Here is a 21,650-nt window from a genome sequence, read left to right as displayed (position 1 = left end):
ACAGCCTGGAGGGGTGGGATAGGGAGGGTGGGAGGGAGGGAGACGCAAGAGGGAAGAGATAGGGGAACATATGTATATGTATAACTGATTCACTTTGTTATAAAGCAGAAACTAACACACCATTGTAAAGCAATTATACCCCAATAAAGACGTTAAAACAAAACAAAACAAAACAAAAAAAATGGGCAGAAGACCTAAATAGACATTTCTCCAAAGAAGATATACAGATTGCCAACAAACACATGAAAGAATGCTCAACAACACTAATCATTAGAGAAATGCAAATCAAAACTACAATGAGATATCATCTCACACTGGTCAGAATGGCCATCATCAAAAAAATCTATGAACAATAAATGCTGGAGAGGGTGTGGAGAAAAGGGAACCCTCTTGCACTGTTGGTGGGAATGTTAATTGATACAGCCACTATGGAGAACAGTATGGAGGTTCCTTAAAAAACTAAGAATAGAACTACCATACGACCCAGCAATCCCACTACTGGGCATATACCCTGAGAAAACCATAATTCAAAAAGAGTCATGTATCACAATGTTCACTGCAGCTCTATTTACAATAGCCAGGACATGGAAAGAACCTAAGTGTCCATTAACAGATGAATGGATCAAGAAGATGTGGCACATATATACAATGGAATATGATTCAGCCATAAAAAGAAACGAAATTGAGTTATTTGTAGTGAGGTGGATGTACCTAGAGTCTGTCTTACAGAGTGAAGTAAGTCAGAAAAACAAATACCGTATGCTAACACATATATATGGAATCTAAAAAAAGAAAAATAAAAGTTCATGAAGAACCTAGAGGCAAGACGGGAATAAAGACACAGACGCACTAGAGAATGGACTTGAGGATATGGGGAGGGGGAAGGGTAAGCTGGGACAAAGTGAGAGAGTGGCATGGACATATATACACTACCAAACGTAAAACAGCTAGCTAGTGGGAAGCAGCCGCATAGCACAGGGAGATCAGCTCGGTGCTTTGTGACCACCTAGAGGGGTGGGATAGGGAGGGTGGGAGGGAGGGAGATGCAAGAGGGAAGAGATAGGGGGACATATGTATATGTATAACTGATGCACTTTGTTATAAAGCAGAAACTAACACACCATTGTAAAGCAATTATACTCCAATAAAGATGTTTAAAAAAAATAAATAAAAGAGGGGTGTTTTGTTTTGTTTTGTTTTTTGGCCTTTTGTTGAAGACGACAGAACAATAAAGCCTTCTATTACTCACCAAGGCATAGATCTGCTGTCAGTGTTCATAAGACAAGTAATACATTTTCTTCTACACACAATATATTGTATGGCAGGGATTTGGTCAATATACTCATGGTACCCTAACCTCTGTGGAAATAAATCCTAGAATCAAGGCTATAGTCTGGGCTAGTCCTAAAGTCAATGTAAGTATTTGATTTTCATTTCTAAATTACAGTATTGTTGATATTCCTTCTAATGATATTATATTAACTCACGAGGTTAAAAGCAACTGAAACCCTTTCAACTTGAATTAAATAAAAGGAATTTTCATTATGAGTATACAAGGTTATCTCAGGAATTCCCACAAAGAGGAAGTACACCTGAACTTCATGCAGCACTGGAAATAAGGTAGTTTCTTACACAAGCTCTCTTCCTCTGAGACCACACTATCCCTGCCTCTTTCTTTAAAACTCCTGCTAGAGCTGGACTCTTTCTGCTTGTTCATCAGCATACCTCGGCAGCGTTAATCAATATATACGCCCCAACCAACCCCAAAGCTAAATAATTAAAAAAAAAAAATTCCGAAGAGTGCAATTCAGCATATAAGGACTTTTTCTACTTACAGCATCTCTCTGGAATCTGTAACCAAAGAGAAACTACTGGGCAAGAGATGGTGATAAACTTTAAGGCCTGCTTGTCATTCCGTGATAACATCCCTGGACTGTCTACACAAGGCAGTGCAGCCAGGGACAATTTTATCTATAGAAAACAGGTTTACAATTGATGGGATATTTGTATTTTAGACACAATGTTACTCTGAAGCATTCAGACAATCTATACTTTCCTTCTATTCTTTTATTTTCTTAATTATCAAAGGGTACTCATTCTCAATTCTCCCTTCCAAAAGGAGAGAGAATCACACAAAGTCCTTCTTTGGCACACCTGCCTTATTTTTGCTGCATTTATCGACAGAAGTGTTGTACAAGGGTGGGCAGGCTCACTCTGCATCTCCTGAGAGCTGCTCTACAACTGGAACGAGATGGAAAGTGACAGAAACTTCTCACGGGGCAGAACTGAATGCTCTGATTTGGTGTCCAGAGGAACTCCTCATCAAAAAGGAAGTCCTCAACCCCGAAATTATATTTTTGGGAGCAGGCCTGATTTCTGGTTTCAAGAATGGTTTCATGACAGTATGGAGGTTCCTTAAAAACCTAAAAATACAGCTACTGTATGATCTAGCAATTCCATTCCATATCTGGAAAAGATGAAAACTAATTCAAAAAGATACATGCACCACAATGTTCATAACAGCATTATTTACAATAGCCAAGGTATGGAAGCAACCCAAGTGCCCATTAACAGATGATTGGTTTAAGAAGATATGGTACATATACACAACAGAATGTTACTCAGCTATAAAAAGAACGAAATATTGCATTTGCAGCAACATGGATGGATCTTGAGAATATCGTACTAAATGAAATTAAGTCAGAGAGAAAGACAAGTATTATATGATATCACCTATATGTGGAATCGAGAAAATAATACAAATGAATCTATATACAAAACAGAAACAGACTTACAGACATAGAAAACAAACTTACGGTTATCAAAGGGGAAAGGGAGGAGAGGAAAGACAAACTAGGAGTATAGGATTAAAAGGTACACACCACCATACATAAAATAGATAAGCAACAAGTATTTGCTGTATAGCACAGGGAACTATATTCAATACCCTGTAATAGCCTATAATGGGAAACAATCTGAAAAAAACACATATAAATACATATATATAACTGAATCACTTTGCTGTACACCTGAAATTAACACAATATTGTAAATCAACTATACTTCAATTTAAAACAAAAAGAAAATAAGGAAGGGTTTTATGTATGAAACAAGACTGAATTTTGATCAACAGCAGTTTACTGTTAACGAGACAGCAGGTGACTGGGCTTCTGAATGACTGTTTAGGAATTCTGTCCACACTAAGATGCTTCCAGGAATTAGTTAGTACACTTTTATGGTTTATAGTCCTATTCAATACACACTGAAAAATGTGATCATGCTCTGCCAGTAAGGGAAAGCACTTAAATAAAAAATTAAAATTAAAGTCTAGCTGTACAAGGATATTTATTAATCGGGGTAAAATCATAACCTAAGGGCAGATAGAGATCCACAAAGATGTATACAAAGTTCACTCAACTAAATGCTATTTAATATAGATTTTGTAGAACTGTGTAAATAACTCCTTCTAGATTATACTGCAGAAAAGTAAAGAACTAATATAAAATATAACCCAAGGGAAAGAGAGAAAAGAATTAGGATGAAAAGATTTAAGGGCCAGGATGTCCACATGCTCCCTGGACTGCTGAGAAGTGCGGGCCGCACCTGCCAGTTTTGAGAAAAGCAGCAAACACAGAACCAGCTGCTGTTCCAAAGTTAACTGCCTGATGATAGTTTAATTTGAAACAGCTTCAGAGAGGCCCCCCACCCCCGCACTAAACATTAGGGCAGTGATAGGCCAGCTGATAAAACTTTTCAATTACCCAACTGATAAACCATATAAATGCTTCATTTTCATTCCCATCACACTAGGGGGGAATGCTAAAGTCACATTTCTGAAAACCACAATAAAAAGTACATATTCTCTGTAGAATGACATAAAATGTTAATAATCCTTTCTCATCTCCCATTGCAAAAGGATTTTTTTCCCCCAAAACCTGCATACACTTTAATTTTTCATCTTGTTTACAGCATTAGAGATGCTACAGCAAAAGTAATGTTTTTCTTATAGCTTAGAAAACATAATGCCAGAAAGTAATTACACACAAGCTATAGTTTATAGAGGTATGGGAATCAGAACATAAGGGTAGGGAAATGCTACAGAATGACAGTAGTTAAACTAAGCCCAGCAGAGCATGACATTTTAATAGACATATTTAGAAAGGAGAAAAGCAAAAACAAGTTAAATCTTCTGCTTTTAGCTAATCTATTTAAACCATAATGTGATAATGGTAAAGTGTCAAAATCCTAAACATCTTTATAAGACCAACAGTAGGGTACCAATGCAGAAAACCAAGACCCTTTCAAATTCTTAATGATAAAGTGGTTGCTATGAGTTTTAATATCATCAACTATTAACTGTGAGTGCACCAAACTATGTGCTATAAATATTCTTCATGTTGAGTTCACGTACCTCCCTGTGTGGGTGACAGTTCAGGCCCATGATGGGGACAGTGGTTGCAACAGGCCCTACTGAACCCGCGCTGGGACCAAACCACCATGAAGCCATCTGAGATTTGCAAAGAAAACAGAAATGTAGGGTATATAAAATGTCAAAATTTAAGTATGAATGAGAATAGGAGTTCGACAGAAACTTGAGTAAAAAATTTATCTTGTAAGAAGCAAGAGGTTTTCTCACACATGTACACAAAGGTATGAACATAAAGATGTTTACTGCAGCATCATTCCTGTTATGCTACCAATAAGCAATCCAAATGCTACCAATAAGAGACTGGTTAAATAAATAATAATATAACTACACTAGAAAATTCTATGTAGCAGCTGAAAAAAACAATGAAGTGGAAAGTGGCATGATAAAACTTTCTAAAATACAAGTGAAAAGGCAAGTTGGCATAAATATATATATCAATATATATACACATATACATATACACTACACATATATATATATCCTCATTTATTGTAAATATTATTTGAATATATACTATGTATGTGCATAGAAAGCAGACTAGGATAGACAATGAACCATCAGACTCCTTTAATAATAGTTGCTTGTGGAATAAAGACAGACACCACATATTTCTATACTACTAAAAAATGTTTTCACGTGTTACTTGTTTAACTCTTGGGTAACAAAATGAGATAAAAATCCAGAGCAATAAATAGTGCTTTGAGTAGTGGGAACTACAGGAGTAGACTATGAGTAGAAATGAAATGGGAGCAGTGTTTGATCATGCTTTTTTCTGAACATTCTTTTTTTTTTTTTTTTGCGGTATGCAGGTCTCTCACTGTTGTGGCCTCTCCCGTTGCGGAGCACAGGCTCCGGACGCGCAGGCTCAGCGGCCATGGCTCACGGGCCCAGCCGCTCCGCGGCATGTGGGATCTTCCCGGACCGGGGCACAAACCCGTGTCCCCTGCATCGGCAGGCGGACTCTCAACCACTGCGCCACCAGGGAAGCCCCTCTGAACATTCTTGATTACTTCCTCCTTTTTGTTTTCCTCTTTCAGAAATAATCAAAGAAAATTTCACTCAATTTTACGCTCATGTCCTTATAAAAACCATTTGCTGACCTCTGCTTTACATATATGGTATCATACTGTACCTATTTTTCTTCTACAACTTGCTTTTTTTTTTTTAATTGAAGTAGAGTTGGTTTACAATGCTGTGGCAATCTCTGCTGTACAGCAAAGTGACCCAGTTATACACATACACTCATTCTTTTTTTAAATGTTCTTTTCCATTACGGTTTATCTGAGGAGACTGGATCCAGTTCCCTACAACTTGCTTTTTATCATCCAAAATTCTGTTTCTGAGATTTATCTATGTTGTCACACGTAGCTGTAGTTCCCTCAGTCCAAAGAGTGCTACTTTCAACATCCCTATACATAGTTCCTTTGGCACAGGTGAAAGGATTTCTCTAGGGTATATAACACCTGCTGGGTTGTATGGTATGGGCATTTCTAGCTTTACCAGACATTGCTCAGTTACCCTCTAAATATGACGTACCAAATTATTTTCAACCTCTGAGAACTGTTACTGTCAATCTTTGAGATACCTGTACCAACTCAATGGAAGTGAAATGGTACCTCATCATCCCATGGAACACATCTTCTTAGTAGTAGCAAGGTAAAGAATCTTTTCAAATATTAGTTGGCTCCTTAGGTTTCATCTTTTCTGAGCTCCCTGCCCCTATTTTACTGAGTTATTTGTCTTTTTCTTTCTGATGCATAGTTTTTTATTTATGTTGGACACTAACTGTTGTTGCCTATGTGCACTGCAGTCATGACTTGTCTTTTCACATGCTTTTGCTGTCTCGATGTACATAAGTTTAAAGTTTTCACAGAGTCAAATTTATCAGTCTTTTTCTTTGTGGTCTGTACTTGTCTAAGAACTCATTCGTTACTCTAAAGTCATAAAGATATCCTTATGTATTTATTTCTTCAAAATGTTTTACTTTTTTACTTGTATGTCTTTAGATTCTACCCTACAGGATAAAGTAAAGCAAATTCCATCTAGATTTTTAAATACGGGTAATCAACTGCACCACTTGTTGACACATCCGCTTTCCCTGCTGACCTGTACTGCTAGCTCCGTCACAGCATGTGACACAGAACCATGCGCATCCATCTGTGTCTTTGCTGGACTCTCTATCCTGTTCCCTTGACCTGTTTCTCTGCTGACAAAACACTTGCAAGAGTCTACCTCCTGGTCTTGATCTTTAGTTTCCTTGGTTATTTGGTTATTCTTGTTCTTCCTTATAAATTTTAGAATCATTTTGTCTAATATTTTAAAAATTTTGTGATTTTTACTGAAATTCCATTGAACTTTATAAATGGGTATCAAAGGGGATTATGACAGGCTTTAGGAAGACTAATATTCAAATGATAATTTTTTTTTTTTTTTTTGCGGTACGCGGGCCTCTCACTTTTGTGGCCTCTCCCGTTGCGGAGCACAGGCTCTGGACGCGCAGGCTCAGCGGCCATGGCTCACGGGCCCAGCCGCTCTGCGGCATGTGGGATCTTCCCAGACCGGGGCACGAACCTGCGTCCCCTGCATTGGCAGGCGGACTCTCAACCACTGCGCCACCAGGGAAGCCCTCAAATGATAATTTTTGAGAAATAGATTAAGGGTTCTCTGTTTTGCTGCCTTCTTTTTTTTTTTTTTCCTGCTATAAGTTATTTCCTTGCAGTTGGTAAAGCATTTAAGGCAAAGTAGCTGGTTTTTCAGCCTCCATAAGTCACTGGGATCTATTATTCAGAGCTGGTGGGGTGATAAAAAGAGTTCCTAATTTTCCATTGCTGGCACGGATTGCAACAGGGCTTAACTTTCTTCATTATCTTTAGCTCTTACCTCCCTCTCAATTAGTTTCCCAAACTGCCATTCCATAGTACATTTTTCTAGATGTTATTAATAGCTGTGTCTGGGAAAGGAAGTAACAAATTCAAACAAATTTTAAAAATCCTTTATAGGAAGTCTCTCACTTGGAGTTTTATAATGCACTTCAGTATATCAAAGACTCTCAGTAAAGAAATATGTCTAATTTTGTCTTAACTCACCATTTCCAAACTTTTTGCATGCATTAATTATTCACTTCTTGCATCCTAACTGATATCCCACAAAGAATGTTCCATGGGACAGCAATTTGGGAAATGGTATATTTAAACTAATAACGAAAAGACAAGAAGAATTCAGATATTTCTTACTTCTACAAAACAAACTAATCAAATAGCACCCAGCAAGCCTCTTGAAAATGCCTTAGTGATGTTTTTTAGCTTGGGGTCTTAGTGTTGACCTATACCTAATAAGACTTTTCCTTTAACTTGACAAGAGTTTTACTTTCCTTCTTATTTCAGCACCGACATGAAAGAACAGGCAGCCGTCCCAGATTTATTCACCTCTCACTGTGAAAGCTATAGGAGTGTTTGGCCTTAGAAAAACACAAACCAAAGAAATGCATCTCTTATCCTCACTGGGCGCTGAGCCCATGTTCTTGCTGCCAAGTGGCCTGAGGAGAACCAAAAAACATACCAAAATTAAGTGACTTTTATTTATATTTTCTCCTTTCTGCTCTGTTGATGCAGCAGGTATTAATTTGCTTGATGCACTGCTGGACTGGCAGGGTGGCCTGGCTCAGCTAAGGATGGGAGGGGAAGAGGAGGTCGCTGCCAATCTCAGCAGACACCCTGGACAGACAACGATGGCCTTTCCTGGAAAACATTTCTCCTTTCTTACAGGGCATTACTCCTTGCTGCTGTAGTAACAAACATTCAATAACAGTCATGGGCGAGCTTTTGAGAGTCGGGTTCTTCCCAACCTGCAAAGGAAAAACACTGGCACTTCCTTTCTCTCTTCGGCTACATTTGACATTTATTCCATCATTCCATATTCATTTATTAAGTGCTCCTTGTGGACCAGGCACAAAGCTAATTGGTAGGGAGGGTTACCAAGACCAGCAGCAGAGTCCTTGAGAACCTGAAAGTATAAATTAGAGGTTGAAGACCGAGTACCACAAGCATTGCCTGAAGCAGAACTAGGAAGACTTGGATCCTGACGTGAGAGACTGGGAATGTAAATCCCAAACAATGGGCGCTCTGTGCTCCACGAAGCTGGAGACCTTTTCTTGTTTTCTGTTGTATCCTGAGCCTGGATATTTATCTGCTACTGAATGATCAAGCGCTGGAGCCATCTAGAATCATGATTTAGCCATGCATCAATCTTTCCTATTTTATCCCAGCACTAGTTTGTCCAGCTTTTCCTTGACATGTTCCCCTACAGAATGGCGCATTCCATCCTTGACCTGCTACGCCTGGAAATCTTTCCTCGCATTGTGCAGAAATCCACCCCCTCAAGGTTCCACCCACAGACGCATATTCTACCCTCTGGGATGCCACAGAACACACAGAACCGTTCCCCTCCACTGCTACTTTTTATTGTGAAAATTTCAAGTCTACAGAAAAGTTAAAGAAACAGTACAATGAACACCCATATATACTTATCATCTGTTCACCAATTATTAATATCTTCCCATATTTACTGTTTTATCTCTTGCTGTTTTTTTTCTTCATGAATTATTTGAGGGTATGCTGCAAACATAACCCTGCATCACCTCTAATACGTCTGCATACATCTAAGAATAAGGACATTCTCCCACATAACAGCTTTCCTACTATACACCTAAACAAAGTAATATTAATCAAATATTATCTAAAATAAAATTCGTATTTAAATTTTCTTAATTATCCCCAGTGGTTTTTTTATTCTTTTATTTTATTTTTATTCTTTATTTTTTTCTTGGCCACACTGCATGGCTTGTGGGCTCTTAGTTCCCTGACCAGGGATCGAACCCAGGCCCTCGGCAGTGGAAGCATGGAGCCCTAACCACTGGACCGCCAGGGAATTCCCCAAAGTGTTTTTTGGTTTTTTTTCTTTAAACCTGGATTTTAAAATTCCAGATTTAAAAAAATCACAGCCTTTTTTAATCTAGAATATTTTCTTAGCCTTTTTGTATTTTTTATAACATTATCTTTTTTTTGGCCAGGAACACTACTACATAAGTGATATCTGTGTACACTGCTAAAGCATCAGCTGGAGCCACATACCGTCAGGTTGTCTCACTAGTGGTGACGTGTATGTAAGTTGACCACTTGATTAAGAATGTGATCACCAGATCTCTTCATTGAAAAGGTACATTTTCCCCTTTATAATTAAAAACTTAAATATCATCTTATGGGAGTGTGAATATCTACTCCTCCAGCAATTTTTTTACCCAAGTTTTAGGAGCCACTGGTGATCTTTACCTGAATCAACTATTACATTGAGAATTATAAAATGATAATTTTCTGATTCTATTTCTTCTTCTACATGGATTTTTAAAAATCCAGTGTGTTAGAATCCACTATTGTTTAAAAACTTTTTGCTACTCAAATTGTCCCAGATTTGGCCAGTGGGAGCCTCTTGAAGCTGCCTCCTAGGCCTTTTTGACATGACCCCATTAGTTGAGCATTTCCTACTTTCTGTCACTAGGGGTCCAAGCTTACCTGTACTTTCCCCTTCCCAGGACCTAGAATTAGCCATTCCTCTGAGGCTCCCTGGTTCCTCTTAGAGGGAACAGCACTCATGAGGAACAGTTTTGCTAGTCTCTTCTATACAGCCCTCCAGGTGTTGGAAGCCAGTTATTTCTGTCCCATACCCCTCCCCAAACTTCCAAACCGAGGCTAACTTCACCCCATTTCTTACACAAGTCTTCCTGCAACTTAGCTTTGATTTCTACCCAGCTCGTCTCTTTCATAGTCCCTGTCCCAACTCAGCTGCTGTCTTCTATCCCAGTGGTTGGTTCTCAACCTGGCTCTGCATCAGAATCACTGGAGGACTTCTTTAATACACAGATTCCCAGGATCCACTCACTCCACACTTACTGGATGAGAATCTCTGGAGTAGATCATGGGACTCTGTTTCTGTTTTCTTAAGTTCCCCAAGTAATACCAACATAGCCAGCCCACTGCGTATGCCAATTTTTTAAGGCCTTGTGGACCCAGTATTGGATACAATATCAAAAGTGTGGCCAGAGCTACCCACTTTTCTTGTACCGGACATTAGAGTTCTTTCAGCATAACTAAATCAATGCTGACATTTCTGGGGAGGTGGAGGCAATGACATGAAATTTTTGACTCACGATGACTGAATTTATTTATTTAGTTGATGTTGTTGGCCCCGCCATGGGGCTTTTGGGGGATCTCGGTTCCCCAACCAGGGACTGACCCTGGGCCACAGCAGTGAAAGTCCAGGATCCTAACCACTAGGCCACCAGGGAACTCCCCTCATGATGAATTTATGAATCCTCCAGATCTTTTCCAACATATCATTAAGGTCTATCTCCCCTATCTCCTCATGCTCCACTGATCCTCAGCCTTAGGTGTAAGGATTTACGTTTGTTCCAATGAAAACACATATTGCTTAATTCAGTTAAACTTTTGGTATGTCAAGGGTCTTATGCATCCTGATTTTATCATCCTAATTATTTTTTACCCTTCCAACTTTATGTCAGTCAAGCACGCTGTCAAAGTCCTCTTACCTTGTCTCTTTTTCTTTTTTTTAAAGATTTTTTTTTGATGTGACCATTTTTAAAGTCTTTATTGAATTTGTTACGATATTGCTTCTGTTTTACATCTTGGTTTTTTGGCCGCGAAGCATGTGGGATCTTACTTCCCCGACCTGGGATCAAACCCGCACCCCCTTCATTGGAAGCATAGAGTCTTAACCACTGGACCGCCAGGGAAGTAAGTCCCTGTCTTTTTTTCTATTATTTATTTTTTTTAAATAATTTTTTGAATTGGACATTTTAAAGTCTTTATTGAATCTGTTACAATATTGCTTCTGTCATATGTTTTGGTTTTTTGGTTGCGAGGCATGTGGGAATCTTAGCTCCCCGACCAGGGATTGAACCCACACCCCCTGCAATGGAAGGCAAAGTCTTAACCACTGGACCGCCAGGGAAGTCCCTTCTATTATTTTTTTAAGTATTAAAAAATCACTCTTACACATATTTCTATGAATGTGGTTGTGGTTATATAACTGTATGTGTTTGTCAAAACGCACAGAATCAAACAGCAAAAAGAGTAAATTTAAATGTATGTGAATTACAACTGAAAAAAAAAATCAGCCTTATATCCCAAATACTCATTTACATTTTCCTCCCAGATTAGGTCTCACTAACTTATTCTGATTGACAATCTCTGCAAAATGTATTGCTGTTCTAACTAATAGAGTTTTCATAGATTTTGTATTTTTATTCATCTGAGGTCAATGCATTCTAGAGTTTGACACCTTGAAAAAGCATCAGGATTTGTTTACCAGGCCACTCAACCCAGTGAATGTATTATTACCATTTTTATCAATTCCCACAATATAAAATGCAAAGAAAAAGTGATGGAATGTGGAATAAGGTGAAAATAGTATTTAAAAAATTACAATCCTGCACAGAACTGGGTTAAAAAATCGAATACAGGTCTGTCATTCTTGCCTAGGAGTGGAAGTTAGACAATTTTCCACATATAAGTTTGACAAGGATTTAAAAAAATACTCTTCAGTGCTGGTGAAGGTCTTGTGAGACATACTCTCAGACAGCATGAGAAAGAGGCTGAAGTAATAGAACCTTCCCAGCCATCTGAAACTATCTAACAAGAACTTAAAGAATTCAGCTGGAATACATATATACTGATAAAATCTAGAAAGAATTACATCAAATTTTTAGCAGTAGCCAGCCATTTCTAGTTGATGAAAGACATGCTGTTTTTTTTTAATGCTTTATATTTTAAAAAATAATTAAAAAATTTCTACAATGAGCCCATGTTAGTTTTATAATTAGGAAAAAAGCAGTACATATTTATAAAAATACCAATTAAAGAACAAGGAGGAAAGTAAACCACAAAAGGAAAGAAGCAGGGATAAAATAATTTTTTGCAAAGATATACCTGTCACTGACAGGAATTCTCAAAATAAAACATGTCTTCCAGGTAGTCAATAATTTTATAAAGAATTTTTGTTCAGAGAATGAACAGTATTTCCCTTGTGAAGCTTAAGTGCTACAGAGGATTCAGGTATACAGTATTTCTAAAAGAGACACTTGCACTCCCTCCAAACAATATTTTCCAAATGAGAAGCTTTATACAGAGCTAGTAAATACCATAAATTCATACCTTGAAGAACGATGCTCTGGTTTATTTCGTTCGTTTCGATCTGTAAAGAAAGAAGACAGTTACACTTTAAAATGCTCTTTAGACGTCCTGGAAAAGAAATTCTTACATCCCAGCTGCCGTACCCTTAGATTTCACAAAGGACTGTTCAAAGGTTGCTGTGTCTTCCCCTTGTAAGGCTCTTCTTCAGAGTTGAAAGGATTTGTCTGACAGAGGAGGTACGAAGGATACAAAGAAGGACAGGCGTGTAAGGGTTTTACAGTTTGTTAAAATCATCTACTTAGAAAATATATCATTACATGTATTGTTTCATTTTCAAAGATCTTTGCTGTTTTAAACACTTTGCTACAACCGAAACAAATTTAGCTAAGGAAAGAAAGTAAGGAAACTGAAAAGCCACAAATTACTCAGCTCAAAAAAATCATTCCATGAATCATGGTTGGCAAAAGCTTCTAACAGGATGGGGAGGGGGAAAAAATGAGCAGTCAGCTACATCTGCAAATACCCAGAGACCAGTAGAGCCTCTTCCTTAACTCTCTACCACCCAGAACTTTTCAGAAGTTGGATTTCCATGTTTCACAGATAATTAGGTCTAATGTGCCACAAGGCAGTGGTTCTCAACCAGTGTCCACTTTGCTCCTCCTCCCCAAGGGGACATCTGGCAATGCCTGGAGACTTTGTTTGGTTGTCACAATCAGCCTGAAGACTATTATATACAAGAGAAAGAGCCACGAAACCCACAGGATGTCTTTTTTTTGACTCTGAGTAATTATTTTTTCTTCAGTGCATGCTTAAAAATAAATAAATGAAGTAAAAAGATCTCAGTGTTATGAAAAAACTAACAACAGAAAGCAGTGGGTAAGGGGCTTCCCTGGTGGCACAGTGGTTGGGAGTCCGCCTGCCGATATAGGGGACACGGGTTCGTGCCCCGGTCCGGGAGGATCCCACATACCACAGAGCGGCTGGGTCCGTGAGCCATGGCCGCTGAGCCTGCGCTCCGCAACGGGAGAGGCCACGACCGTGAGAGGCCCGCGTACCACAAAAAAAAAAAAAAAAAAAGAAAGCAGTGGGTAAGCCACAATTAAATCCTACACGATGACTTTTAAAAATCCTATGCAATGTTATCCAAATACAGTTCTCTAAAGTATCTTCTGAATTAACACTAACATGATATAATTTAATGGCGAAACAAAGATTAGACAAGAATTCTCTTTTTTCTTCTTCCTTAATTTTACTGCTGATGGAGCAGCATAAAGGCAACGAAGACATTCTCTAAAACTTCTAGAGAGATTTATGGAAGAAAAGGAATCAGATTTACATAGTTAAATATAAATTCTTTCTGAATGGGTTCATAATAAACAAGAACTGTCGTTTTAAACAAGGAGTTAGCACACAGGAAGACACTGTACTCTGAAACACTAACAAGTAGGAAGTCACAATAAAACATGTTTGTTAAGATATAATGCTCTTCAAAAGGCACAAGGTTAACATGCTTCTGGTTCCAATTTCTCTACACACTGAGTGCTACTGCTGCTTTTAAAACTTTTGTTTTAATTTAACTTGGTTTACCCCTCCCTTAAATAAAAATAGAGTTTTTCACTTGTTGAGTACTAAAAATTTAAAGTCAGGAATACAGTGCACATCACCTAGATGTAGATCAGCTATCCTCATAACACAGCAACAAGACTTACCTGCGGCTAAGGATGAGCTAAAAGTCTGCCCGTAACACCATTTGCTGTGGCTGTGGTCCCAGTTTCGTTCAGTTTTTTTAGGCATGTAATAGCGAATTCCCCTACAAATCTTCCTAGTCGTACAACACCCAGGAGGAGGGGAGAAACAGAGTCACAATGCATGTAAACAAGACCCAGCATCTGAGGGCTCCCCTCCAGGGCCTGTTCTGATTGGCAGATGTGTTATGATCAGTCTGCACAGCTGGAATGTGGCCATTCAGGAAGTGAATGGCTCGTGGTTCTCCTTCTTTCCTGGTTAAAACAGGAAATTCTACAGTCACTTTAATACTTTCTGCTCTAAGAAAATACAAATATCTCCCCACTGTACTTCCCTATTGAGAAGTAATTAAAATCTGAGACAATAACTTGATAATCTGTTGGAGGACATTTTAAACACTTCCTCCCAAATTCACTCTTAGTGTTACATGTGTTACATTTCTATGTAAATATGCATACACAATTACTCCTAAGACCCATATATTTGATAATTTCAGGGTAAGGGTAAATTATCCATTATTCACAATATTCCCCAGCCCCTAGCTCTTGGCAATGGAAAACAAATTAAAATACATGTTCTTGGCTTGATCTTTTTTCTTAAAGTGTACAAATAATTGTACTTCACATTTTGCCATAAGCCATCTTTTAGCTTGAAAACATATAAATATGTAGTGTCTGTATGTTGTGTACCTCTGTGTCTACACATATTTTTATATACTTATTTTAAGCAAAGTAATTTTCATGATAGCCGAGGCTATTGTGCAATTGTCAAGAGATACATTAGCGGTAACACTGAATTTCTGGCAAAATAGTAAGTGGTTATTTTGATCCAAAAGCTAAGACTGAACAAAACAAAGCACTGAGGGCAGATTTGGGATCTGGATCTTGCCAACAATAATAAAACACTTGGATTAAAATCCCCTTACGAAAAATGAGAACAGATCTGTAGCAAACATAGAAATTTCATCCTGACTACATACAGTGCTTTAAGCATATGGTTTCTATTTATTTCTAATTAAATACTCTTTGGCACACTCCCCCCAATTTTTTTCAGAGTTTCTAATTTTTAAATAATTAGAATATACTTGCAAAGGCTTCCCAAACTTTTATATACTTAGAAATCACACAAATAACTTACTAGCCCAAAGTCTCACCATTTCCACAAAGAAAAGAGTTATTAAAGATAAGAATGCCCTAACTCTAAAATTTAGTTGCCAAATGGTGCACATTTGCTGTGGATAATGCACTAACTCTGGGGGCCCGCCGAGTAGAGCGTGATGATCTTTAGGTCACTCAAAGATGGGCGGTACACTCTCAATGTGAAGGTCAGCATGGCTGGGTGGCTGTGTGAAAGTGTGTTGGTTTCGTAGGTGTATGTCACACACACACCCCCACACACACACACGCCAATGGAGAGACAGAGAGAGGGAGAGCGAGAAACCTTGCATTCCCTGTCCCCATTCATCCACGTCTCCTAGTTGATAAAGCTAATTGAGGAAATGGAAGAACACCCTGCAAGAAGAGCAAAGGCAGAAAGTAGCCAGAACTGGTGCAAAGGGTGCTGAAGCCTGGGTGTGTGTAAATGTTGTGAGGACATGGAAAGGAGGCAACGTGCACATCAAGGGGACCAAGAATCAGGAGAGGGCTGGGAAGTTTCCATGGGTCTGTGTGAGAACTCCAGATTACCCAAATTTTCCTGCCACGATGACTCCTGGTTCTAAGCAATCTGACATACATGATGATTCCAATGTCCATATATTTAGGTGGTATACCACCATTGTAGAAACAGGCCCTTATTCTGGCAGGGACAGCTTTTTGGGAATGGCTAGACAGATTCTAGTGATGCTAATTATTCAGGGTGATCCTGAATCTAATAATATGACAAACACTTTGAAATGAAGATGACAAAAATGCAAATGTCATCTTTTGCTTCGATTAAGAAGAATGGCCAACTCAGAGCTTATTAGAATCTACTGTTAGACATTCAGGCTTTGAGGATTTGGCTCTGATCACCTAACTGGAGAGAAAAATCAAACCCCATTGGGTAGGGACTTACACTACTTGCTCAAGTCGGCAACAAAAGGTCCGAAATCATTCTTTGAAATTAGTGGGAAGACAGTCCATGGGAATGAAAATACACAGAGTGGGAATCTGTCTTGTACCTCATATTGGAATACTAACATGTCTCTTTAGAATGACTGACCATTATCTGTGAAGGGATTCTGGATCAGACTCCAAAGCATTACTTACATACTCCGGCTTGGGAGTACGTATGAATAGTTTATGTTTTTTAAAAAAATGGTCAATGCCAGTCAGTATTCACTGAAAGATACACACATTCTGAAGAATTCCTTGCACCTACGGTATTATCGCCTCTTTACTTATGATAAGCAGAATAAATAAAACGATGAATCCCTCCATTAGAAGACAGGGTATCTACGCAGGGTTCACAAATCCTACTTTAATGACTCTTTAAAAAAGATAGCAAAACTGGTTCTACTCAAATAGAACGTGAATGGAATTTTATATATCTCAGATGAGAGTTTCAGAGGTTTTCCTAAAATCTTTAAATGGTTCTTATATGTAGGCTGAGAAAATGGCAAATACACCTACTTGAAAAAAATCCAGCATTCGTTCTAGAAATTACTGACACCAACTAATACCTATTCACCTCCTCTTTTTTCTTTCTTTTTTTTTGGCTGTGTTGGGTCCTTGTTGCTGCGCTTGTGCTTTCTCTAGTTGTGGTGAGCAGGGGCTACTCTTCGTTCCAGCGTGCAGGTCTCTCATTGTGGTGGCCTCTCTTGTTGTGGAGCACAGGCCTTAAAGTGTGTGGGCTTCGGTAGCCGCGGCACGTGGGCTCAGTAGTTGTGGCACATGGGCTCTAGGGTGCGCAGGCTTCAGCAGTTGTGGCACACGGGCTCAGTAGTTGCAGCACATGGGCCCTAGAGTGTGCGGGCTTCAGTAGTTGCGGCTCATGGGCTCAGTAGTTGTGGCACGTGGGCTCTAGGGCATGTGGGCTTCAGTAGTTGTGGCACACAGGCTCAGTATTTGCAGCACATGGGCCCTAGAGTGTGCAGGCTTCAGTAGTTGCGGCGCGTGGGCTCAGTAGTTGTGGCACGTGGGCTCTAGGGCGCACAGGCTTCAGTAGTTGTGGCACACAGGCTCAGTAGTTGCGGCACACAGGCCCTAGAGTGTGCGGGCTTCAGCAGTTGTGGCGCATGGGCTCAGTAGTTGTGGCCTGCAGGCTCAGTAGTTGTGGCTCGTGGGCTTAGTTGCTCAGCGGCATGTGGAATCTTCCTGGACCAGGGCTCGAACCTGTGTCCCCTGCACTGGCAGGCTTCTCAACCACTGCGCCACCAGGGAAGTCCCTCACCTCCTCTTTCTAATTCCATTTCACCACCCTCATTCAGGTGTGTTTCCAGACTGATTTTTAGCCACTTTTGAGACTCCCACAGTGACTAGTATATTGCTCTTTTAAATGGTAGGTTTTCAATACATATGTATCTGTTGTTGTTGAACTTAAGCAAGAAAGTTACTACTCTCTTGGTCCAAGGAATGAAAGACAACATCTGTGAGTGACGGTTGCATGAGAGAAGTGAGGTGTATTTACATGAGCGCTGCCCACGCTTCTGTGGATAAGTGGAAACGTCTGGTCTACAGCACTGCCAATACTGACGCCTTTCATTAATTCTAATTATAAAGCGCCTCAACTCGTTCAAATGCAGCAGGCTAAAATCACAGGGGGAGAGGAATTAGAGAGGGAAGGGAAGTTTTTTCCATGTGGAAGTTATGTTCCAACAAAGAAGCAGACTGTCTCTGGAATCTTGTTTTCTCCTTCCCATGCCTGCTGCCTTTACCTGCATTTTAGGTTCTGATCAGCACTTGTATGAATGGTTGTGTCTTGATCGAATTTTCTGGTTCCTGTCTCTTCCCCTCCAATACAGCCGTATTGCTGGCCAGATAAGTCCATGCCTCAGAAAAATTAGAAATTACTATGTGCCCCAGACCCTGAGAGGACTCCATGAGGTAATGACAGTTACATCCTTAGAACTCTGCCTGTGCATAGTAATAAATGTCAGCTGCCATCTGGCATTAACAGGCCAGCTATTAACTAGGTGGAGTGCCCAGCACTGCATAGTAGTGATTGTACAAGTTACTTAACCTCTCTACACCTCAGTTTTCTCATCTACAAAATGGGGAAGAATACTATCTTTGTAGAGTTTTTGTGAGGATAACTGAATTAAACTGTATAAAGAGCTTAGCACAGTACCTGGAACATAAGTTTTACAACTCGAATTCTGCCACGACTATTCTTTTTTCTTTTCTGGCATGCCGCACAGATTGCAGGGTCTGGTTACCTGACCAGGGATTGAACCCAGGCCACAGCCCAGAATCCTAACCACTAGGCCACTAGGGAACTCCCCTGTTATGACTATTCTTATTATCCTTCATGCCTGGCTCAAGAACCACCTTCTTCATGAAATTGCCCCTGACTCTTCTTCCTCTTCAGCACCCTTGTATTAGTTTCCTGTTGCTGCTATAACAAATCACCTTAACCTCTGTGGCTTAAAACAACGAAGATGTATTTATTATCTTACAGTTCTAGAGGTGAGAAGTCAAAATAGGTCTTACAAGGCTAAAATCAAGGTGTGTGCATGGCTATATTCCTTTTGGAGGTCCTAGGGAAGAATCAGTTTCCTTGTCTTTTCCAACTTCTCGAGGTCACCCGCATTCCTGGGCTCATGGCCCCTTCCTCCAACAATGTAGCATCTTTAAATCTCTGACCCTGACCTCTTCTTCCGACTCCCCCTTCCACTGTGGAGAAGCCTTATTATTGATTACATTGGGGCTGCCGGGATAATCCAAAATAATGTTACATCAAGATCAGTTGATGAGGAACCTTAATTCCTCTTTGCCATGCAATACAACATGATCACAAGTGCCAGGGATTAGGACATGACATCTCTGAGGGGAGAGCATTATTCTGCCTACCACATCCTACCTGAACTCTCGTACTATCTATACAATTCACTTGACATTTAGCAATACTAAATAATACTGCATTATTATTTAGTTTTAGGCATCTGTCTACCCCCTTATCCTATCAGTGTGTCTGATGAGGCAGAACTCTATCTTAGACTCTGCTTCACAGACTGCCCCCCGTAAATGTTTGTTGATAAAGGTAATACCCAATGCCCTCCCAAGCCCTTTCCTTTCCTGCGCTGCATTCTTTAGGCTGTGGTTGGTTCACTGATATATCCGATACTGCTGAAAAATGTGTCTTCCTAAGAATTCCCAAACATTTTTACTTTTTATAAACACCCTAGTGATTTAAGGATCACCTCTGCCCTAAAACAATCCACATTTGGTCTGTTCTTCTGTCTCAAAGTAGCTCTCACCAAACCAAACTACACACAGCAGAAAAAAAAACTACATAGCACATTTGAACTGGAAGAAGAATCAGCTATTTGGTAACAGGCTGCTACTTCTTTTTAATAATTCTTCCTTAAATAGTTCAACTAAATCTTTTTTTCTTTTTTTTTTTTTTTTTTTGCTGTACTCGGGCCTCTCACTGTTGTGGCCTCTCCCGTTGCGGAGCACAGGCTCCGGACGCGCAGGCTCAGCGGCCATGGCTCACGGGCCCAGCCGCTCCGCGGCATGTGGGACCTTCCCTGACCGGGGCATGAACCCGTGTCCCCTGCATCGGCAGGCGGACTCTCAACCATTGCACCACCAGGGAAGCCCCAAACTGAATCATTTTGATTGTTGAGTGCAACTCACTACTGAAAGAGGTTTTATATGATTTGAGGTTTTTATGTTAGTTTCACAGATGAAACATCAGAGCCACCATCTACACTGCCCATGTTCACCTCAAAGTGAATTCGGTAGAGACTTCTGGAAGATGGGCATTCCATCAGAGCCACTCAGGTCCTGGGAGGCAAGGTGATGAGGGGAGTAGATGGAAGCAGGCTTCGCAGCAAGGTGTCCTCAACACTCCCTGCTGCTCCCACCTCAAGCCCCCTAGTGAGTCTCTTAATAATTACTTTTGTAACTCTTTCTTAAAATAAGTTTATATATTTTATTTATTTTTGGCTGCGTTGGGTCTTCGTTGCTGTGCACGAGCTTTCTCTAGTTGTGGTGAGTGGGGGCTACTCTTTGCTGCGGAGCATAGGCTCTAGGCTCACGGGCTTCAGTAGTTGTGGCACGTGGGCTCAGTACTTGTGGCTCACAGGCTTTAGAGCGCAGGCTCAGTAGTGGCGCACAGGCTTAGCTGCTCTGTGGCACGTGGGATCTTCCTGGACCAGGGCTTGAACCCATGTCCCCTGCATTGGCAGGCGTATTCTTAACCACTGCGCCACCAGGGAAGCCCCATTTGGAACTCTTCTTGTTACAAAAATCTCACTTTTTTCAGCAAGTGAAACTTGTGATTTAAGACGGGATAAAAAGAACTTTTAGTTAAAAAAAAAATCTCTATTCCCCCAACTGCCAAGTTAAAAATATTAGACCCATATTCAAAATATTAGGCCACTCCTAAGGGTTTTTCTAAAGGAGGCATAAATTTTACCTGGAATAAGATATGCTACAAGAAAGGTAACCTAAGAAAGTGACCCAATAACAGGGATTGCTTCCAGTGTTTCCCGAATTCTAAAAACCTCTGGGGTAGTCACAAAGCATATTAGTATCTTAAAGGCTCTAAGAAATATTACAATTAAAAAAATTTGTTCGACTTTAACTAGCATTTCCCAAACTAATTTGAAGAGGAAACATTTCATACAAAATCAGACTTGATATCTGGTACCTTAGCATGAACAATGTTATTGCATTATCACCATCCACTCCCCTGGGAACCCAAGGCCCCTTTACAGAGCTAGTATTTGCATCTCCACGTCCAGCGCCACCCCTGACATGTAGATGGCACTTCTCTAATTAACTCAACTCCAGCCGATGTAGGGCCAGGCACGGTACCCGAACGCAAAAAGGAGAAGGAACTAATGACGAACAAATCCCCCAACCCGATCGGGTTAAACCCTGATCTTTGAAGATTATATTAAATGTGTCCTTCCTTTAATCCCGTCACTTATTTATCTTTGATTTTGCATTGTTTGGGTGAATTTGTGCATTTTAGAATTACAGGCTCCACAGAGAAGGTTTGTGCATGTAGTGCTTCCAGGTCTCTACTACCGGGTCATACCCATAATGGGAAATCAGTTGCTATTTCAGGATGACAACCTAGATAGAGGTTAAGGGCAGGAACTCTAGGTCAGACAGGCC

General features: G+C 39.9%; 1 protein-coding gene across 7 annotated transcripts in view; it reads right to left on the bottom strand.

The window, feature by feature from the left end:
* SH3D19 (SH3 domain containing 19) overlaps positions 1–21,650 on the bottom strand; it is a 181,550-nt gene that overhangs the window by 88,845 nt on the left and 71,055 nt on the right. For 5 of the 7 annotated variants that reach the window (XM_082838663.1, XM_082838666.1, XM_082838665.1 and 2 more), the window contains exon 2: positions 12,655–12,694. In XM_082838663.1, the coding sequence (XP_082694789.1) occupies positions 12,655–12,694 (40 nt within the window). Of the gene's footprint in view, positions 1–4,411; positions 4,428–12,654; positions 12,695–21,650 lie in introns of those variants that run through there. The other 2 variants (XM_082838671.1, XM_082838670.1) reach the window with 2 other exon arrangements.

Source organism: Leucopleurus acutus, assembly GCF_964270905.1.
Source record: "Leucopleurus acutus genome assembly, chromosome: 4".
In the NCBI taxonomy this organism is placed as follows: Eukaryota; Metazoa; Chordata; class Mammalia; order Artiodactyla; family Delphinidae; genus Leucopleurus; species Leucopleurus acutus.
This window is presented reverse-complemented; position numbering and strand designations above follow the sequence as displayed.